Raw genomic sequence first — 7,011 nt, 5'->3', positions numbered from 1 at the left:
CTCAAAAAACAACCTCTTTTTAGTCTCGAGCAACAGGCTGTCAGCATTCACATCATGTGTTTATGAGTCATCTGTTTTTTTGTCCATCGCAGCCTCAATAACACATCAATAGTTCTGAGCCATAATCACCCTAATCTGGTCAAAATAGCACAGTAGGGTACTTGCTCTGCTTTGGCTACCTGGTTGAAACCAAAGATTAGACACTGAAGTTGCACTGAAAATGAGTTAATTCTGCATCGGCGAAAACTGTTGACTTCAGCTCAAGCTGAAGGAGATCTGTGGCATTTTAAAATAGCAGGAAGACGGTTAACGGATATTGACCTTGACATGTTTTAAACATTTAGATCTAAAAAAATGGATGTTTTAAAGGGGGCTCGGAAGTAGAAATGTCCAAGCAGCTGGGCATTACACATATCCCAAACAGCTATCTCGTGTGAAGCACTTCATCAGTGTTGTATGATAGCATGTCTCCAGGTCTTACATGCTAATAACACCACATACAAAACATGTCGTCTTCTACAGAATACACATTATAAGCACAAACTACTGAAGAAAACTGGAAAATCAGACAAAAACTGAACTCCTCGCCTCCCCCATTTTGTTGCCAGAGTCAAAAATAAAACGGTTCCTTTCAGACAGCGGGGAGGTCGTGAATGGGAAGTGGAACACGGCTTTAACCAGTCACTCACTAGACTTTAATCTCATTAAGACACCTCACTCCTACAGACTGCACACTCAATATGGGATTATGTTTAAGATATAGAATTCACAGCGGTGCAATTTAGCTCTGCATCCTCTATGAAGCAAGATGTGCCTGCTCTGCGAGAGGGTCCAATCGGCTCAGTGGCCGATTCCTCCTGTGGCTTTGGTAACCTTTCTCTCCCTCTTGTTGCCCAATAAGTGGTGCTTGTTGAAAGGCCTCAGCGAGCGTCACCTCTTGACCCCGTTGCTTCGGTTTTCCCCCCACCATTTCAGTCATGTTGTTGTGAACATGTGAGAGCCTCTGAGTTTTCCTCTCGCTGCAAATAACTCTGATTACCAAGCGCTGATATTACTAATGAGCTGCTCCCCTGTGTGACGGCCCGCTGAATCAATGCCTGCGTCCACGCAGGACAGCGCCTGGTGTTTGTTCGCTGCACCTGCCTGCTTCACAGATGAAACTCAGCCAGAGAAGATTCACAATGAACTGATGATTAAAAGTGTTGCAGCTGCCACAGAAATGCAGCTGTGATACAGCATGGCTTTTTTTAGTTTTCCAGTAAAATCTATTTCAGCACAATAAACAACAGGACGTGATTATCTCACACCAAACACGCTCCTGCTTTGACGGAGGATGTAAACAGGTAGTGAATTAGCAGTGGTGATGGAGATGGCATTGTGGCACAATAACAGCTCACACAAACATGAACAATCTCAGGCATTTTCAGCCTCGGAGGGCTCAGTCGTGGACAGTGTGAAATACTTCATTATTACATTACCTCTAAACACAAAACACTGTGCTTACAAACAAAATGAAAAGCCCTAAATCGCGTTCTCATTTTTCAGAATACCACCAACTCACAGTGCTTCAGTGCTTATTCCTGGACAAACAACATTCAGCTCAGCATGTGTTTGCAGACTTGCTGTCTTGTTACTTTAACAAATTAGGTGAGCACAATGGCGGCATGATTAGTAATCACTTCACCACCTCATTAAAAGCTGTTAGAAAACCTGTGTGGCAGTGTCTGAGTCAGTGCTGTTGGTGGCGGAGGACTCTGCAATGTTTGCACTTCTTAGCAATCCTGTTTAATGTTTGTGCACCTAACTCTAACCACTTCTGGCATTTTCTACTGTACATACTGACATGTGATTCTGAGTAATGGCTGTTAGATTAATATCTAATTAGGGAGGATATGAGACCTCGGCTGAGGTCTGTTACCGTAAAAACACGAGACTTTCCTGAATGAGTCACAGTTTTTATGTAATGAAACAGTTGAAAAGCTGCTCCTCTGTGTGATGGCGCAGTGTGAATGAATCTCATCGGAGTTCAACAACGACCGAACTGCCTCCATGACAATGGAGCAAACTCCATCCATGGAGAAAGACTGTGAGATGAGGTTTAAAGGTCTGCAGAGAGCAAATACTTGACTTCAGGGTATTGTTTCCAAATGCAGAGTGAACTTTCACACTGAAAACTTATTGGATCTAATTCTGAGCTTTGCTCTGCTGCACGTGGTCTTGTCTCTTGTTGGCCGGTATTTGTTCCTGTCAGGGGAGGGGGCAAGGCCAACGGCACTGCTAGCCAATCACAATAGTGGTTTATGAATAATTAGATTAATATGTTAATAATCCCCAAACAGCCTGCTTAGCTTGAATAAAAGATGAACAGCTGCTAATGTATTATTATTGTTGTCACTGTTATTAAATATTATTTATTTAAATGAATTTTCAGACTGCAAAAATGATGATTTTCATTATCCATCATTCTGACTAATATTTTCTAGATGAATCAATTAGTCACATTTTCTCTGTGTGAACGCACTACTGCACTGCACTAGTATCTGTTTTTTTAATCATATATTGTACATGATATTATATATTTTCTATCTATCTATCTCATTGTAATTTTAATTTAAATGGAAATAAATCCATAGCAGACTGTAATTTATATATTAAGTCGTTAACACTCACTGGTGCAAAGTAAATAAATATTTCACTTACTACATGCATGTTATTGCATGCCCATTTTCTGCTGCTTCTTCTACTCCACTAATTAACTGATTAAAAATACAAAATATAGTCGACAAAATAAATCAGGATATTATTAAAGGAATACATGTATATTTTTTGCGATGTACACATTAATGCACCAACAATCATATTCCAATAATGTGAGTATTTTTACTGTTGTTTGGCTACTCAAATGACATTTTCATGTTAATACTTTTGTTCTCTTAGTAAAATTTTAAATGCATAACTCTGACAAGTATTCCCCCCCCCCCCCCCCCCCCCCCGATGGCGTTACTGCATGTACTAAAGTAAAGGATCTGAGGCGGAGGTACCGTTAAAAGTAACGGCATTACCTGCTGTAACGCGTTACCACCTGACAGTTGGATCAGTTTGTTGTGTAATCCAATAAGCTCCAGTCCGTATTTCCCCTCAAGCCCATCTGGCTCACTGGCAGGGTTTGTTTACTGGCGGAGAGGCTGGGAAGAAGGGGATCCTACAGGACCTGCGAGGCTGTACAATCTACCTCTGTGTGTGGAAGAAGAAAAGGAAAACAGCAGTCGAAAACTTTACTTCACCCACTTTGCTCCTCAGATCCACGCGGAGCCGTGGGAGCAGTCAGCTGTGCGGGGCGTGAAAAACTTGGAGCTTTTTTTTTTTTTTTTTTCTTTCTTTTTTTTTTTCCAAACAACAAAAAGAGAGGAGTGCTGCGGAGCCACGACGAAGTCCGTCTGTCAGCCGCTCAGAGAGTGGAGGTCCCACTCAAATCTCTGCACTGACTGAAGAGGAGTTGTCGCTTCGGAGCGAGCCAGCTGCCCGATAAAAACGCCTCATTTCACGAGCAAAAACGAGTCAGCTGTAATGTTTTGTGCTCGCGGGAGGACTTGAGGGGATTTTTTTTTTTTTTTTTTTTTTTTTCACGAAAGACACGTTAACGTTACGCCACGCATGCCGCAACGATCGAGTTAGCAGCAAACGGCTCCAAAATCCTTCTATATTAAGTTAACGGTAGCTTTTGCTGTGATGTTCATGCATGCAGCGTTTGTGTTTATGTAAATTATCTGCCGTGCAGCTGTGTGGGTATGTCGTGAGATTTCTTAAAGTTAAAAATTAATTGACAGGGTTGCTGAAAAGCACCACAAACTTCCCTTGTGGCCTGGACTAGAGTGGCGGAGCCAGGCTAGGCAGCTAGCTAGCTAGCTAGCTTAACTGCCGTTTGCTAGCACTAACGTTAGCTTCTGCTCGGCCATCAAGTCTGCTTTTGCCCCTTTTTTCCCCTCAACACGGACAAGCTGAACTGGGCCAGTTTAACTAACTAATGCAGTTAAACACTCGAAAAGTGCCCTCATGTCCCGCGCTGATGTGTGTTAACGGTGCTTTTCCTTGAGGTGGCTAACTTTAGCAGCAGCAGCAGCGTTAGCTTGTGTTTGACTGAACACGTTGGACTCGTTCCTCCGCCCATCTTCCGGGATGTCTTTTATTTATTTTTGTTTACCTGTTGGCCCACGCCGCAAAACAAAACCAGTTTCCTGAAGGTTTTTCTCCTCCAGTTTGAACAGTCCTCCTCGCCAAGGATTATTCTACATTTGACCGGGAATAGTGCTGGATGGTGTCCTACCCCGAGTCAGTTATGTGGCTCCGGACTTTGTGTTTGGGTTTTGTTTTGACCGCTGGCTGCTTTGTGATGAGCTGTCATCGAGCGAGTGGAGAGGGTAGGTTTCACCGATTATCACATTTTTCATTCTTAGTATGAACTTTTTTAAATTATGTAAAAATGTCTTGGAAAAAGTGGCGGTGGCTCTTGTTCATCTGCTTGAGTGTTAAGAAAATGCAAATTATCTAACGCACTAAGGAACCAGAAATGAACATTTACAGATACAGACTCGAAAAAATATGTGCGATTTTCTGAGTATTGCAGGTGAAGGGATTAACACAGGAATCTCAAAATCGTTACACATTCCTTAATTGTGTGGAGAAATGGGTTAAGCGAATTATTTCGCCCCTTTATAATTTAGAGATCCAAGAGTGTGTACAGGGAGAACCCAAATAATTGTGGTATTATTTAATATTTATGATGGGGGCTCTGCATGCAAATTCTAAACTATATGCAATAGTCAGAGCAATTACATTGAACAGACAGAGTAAAATTTGGAAAGAATAACATGCTGTAAACATACCAGTGAGCAGTGCAGACTCCCTGTAAGTCCCCAATGTAATATTGTCATATAGATTTTTTTAGTTTTGTTAATAATGGGGATTTGATGAAGACAGGTCAGCTGCAACAGTGGTTTTATAGACAGTCGCTGCATTGAAGGGACAAAGGTTAACACTTATCGGCTATTTGAGTCTGCAAGAACTGTAAACAAAATGTTTTGTCCCACATAAGTAAGTAAGTAAGTCTGAGAATTTAGGAGAATTAATTGGCTGTTATTGTAGAATGGAAAGCCTTGGCTTGTTGCTGCGGTCGGTGCAGGAATGTAACAATAAGCCCTCTTTACAGCTCCTGACAATCCCTCTATATTCAGCAGCCAACAAGCCCGGGTGATAAGAATGAATGAACACATTTGCAATCACCCCGAGACATTTTCACATTTCTCAAACACCAGAACGACTGTACGCACTGGCTGTTTCACTCTGTTGAAATTTGTGACTTACAGCAAATATTGGTTATGCTTGTGAGGAAATGTAAAACAAACCTGTGTGACTACTTGCTGGTTCAAACTGCTGCACAGTGAGCGTGCACTTTTAAGATGACAGAGACCAGTCTGGTGAACGCGATCCGGTTCAGATTCAGATGGAGGTTACTGGTGGTTTATAAGTGAGATTTAATTTTTTAATGTAATCTATTAACAACTCTTCATGTGGTTTCTCCGCTGTTCAGATTATAGGTCTTTATTGTAATAGCAAAATAATCTTGGCTTTGTGTAGTTAGAAGAAACCTGTGTTCAGTCCATGTGTCACTGCTTTGTCTTGTAATAGACTCACAGAATTTTGTTAAAATAGATGGGAGGCAGAAGGGCTGCTTGATATGGTTAAAAAAATCAATTTTGACAGATGTTGCGATTGTGATATGATTCATGATTAATGGGAAGGATTATTATTGCATCACAATTTTCATTTTCACTGAAAAAATGATGAAAATCATGATAATCTGACATTTTGGGGGTCTGTACCAAACAAATATGTTTTATATCTTACATCTGGAGAACAGGATCTGTAGGTCGGGGCGTCTCTGTAGTACTTCATTCTGAAGTTGTTTAATCACACATTTTACCGTCACCAAAAAAATGATGTGATTTGGTTATTGCACGTGGCCATATTAAGATGTCAGTATTTCATTGAATTGTTCAGTCCTAAGAGACAGTTAAACAAAAGCAAAATTCAGTAAGGATCTAAATAATGCTTAAAAGCTCCACTGTGGGCAATTAAAATATATTGTGCAATGTTAAGTAATGCACCATAGTGTGATTGACATGTATACAAAAGGCAGATTTTTATAATTGCTACTGGATAACTACCTTCAGTCTGTCCAATATATTGCATTTCATAATCTGTTCATTTTTTTTTCTTTCTGGTCTGTGAGGGGAAAAAAAATGCCTCAAGGTTTGTTTGTTATAGTAATCTTGACACGAGTCCATAAACAGGAACACACACTCCGCCTTTGTTCAGAATAAGCAGTTTGCCCACTGCATGTACACACAGCATGTAGCCCCAGGTAGCTTTAAAACTGACACTACTGCAGTACGCGGCAGTAGTCCGATTCAAGAGGCGCTCTGAACCAAAAGAAGAGCACAGACTCTCATCTCACCTTTCGTAAGATTTTAGCGAAGGAGCGATGTCATCAAACCAGTTTGAGCAAGAATTTGAAGACATAATTCAAAAGCAAGTTGTGTAATTGCACTGCAGCAGTACACCCCCCCCAAACACACACACACACACACACACACACACACACACACACACACACACACACACTCCTGACTTGAGAGTGAACCACAGAAGGGAAGAGTGAAACCTGGGCCTCACACTGGCCGATTTCATAAGCTGGACTGACCAGTCAGGAAATCTTGTGAGCTACTTGTTGGTAGCTGTCCAGCTCAGCTTGATGGAAAAATTCACTTAATAATGGAAGCTTATATTTAGCGGCAGTGTGAATTGATTTAATTTATTTAGCAGGCTGGCAGTTGAAAATTGGAGTTCCAATATGGCCATAAAACTGCAAATGTGTCATTTGTATTGTTACTAATTGCAAATTTCATACTTTCAGCTAGCCCACGTTTGGACCTCTCATGGAGTAACGTTACA

The 7,011-nt window shown here is 41.1% G+C and overlaps 1 protein-coding gene across 1 annotated transcript in view; it reads left to right on the top strand.

Moving 5' to 3' along the window:
• The first annotated feature begins 3,172 nt into the window (after positions 1–3,172).
• The window catches only part of insra (insulin receptor a), a 51,118-nt gene continuing 47,279 nt past the window's right edge, over positions 3,173–7,011 (top strand). The window contains exon 1 of the mRNA XM_076744590.1: positions 3,173–4,418. Coding sequence (XP_076600705.1) covers positions 4,313–4,418 — 106 coding nt within the window. The 5' untranslated portion in view covers positions 3,173–4,312. The remainder of the gene's footprint in view (positions 4,419–7,011) is intronic.

The sequence above is a fragment of the Chaetodon auriga genome, chromosome 12 (genome assembly GCF_051107435.1).
Source record: "Chaetodon auriga isolate fChaAug3 chromosome 12, fChaAug3.hap1, whole genome shotgun sequence".
In the NCBI taxonomy this organism is placed as follows: domain Eukaryota; kingdom Metazoa; phylum Chordata; class Actinopteri; order Chaetodontiformes; family Chaetodontidae; genus Chaetodon; species Chaetodon auriga.
The sequence above is the reverse complement of the archived record's forward strand: the minus strand, read 5'-3'. Positions and strand labels throughout refer to the sequence as shown.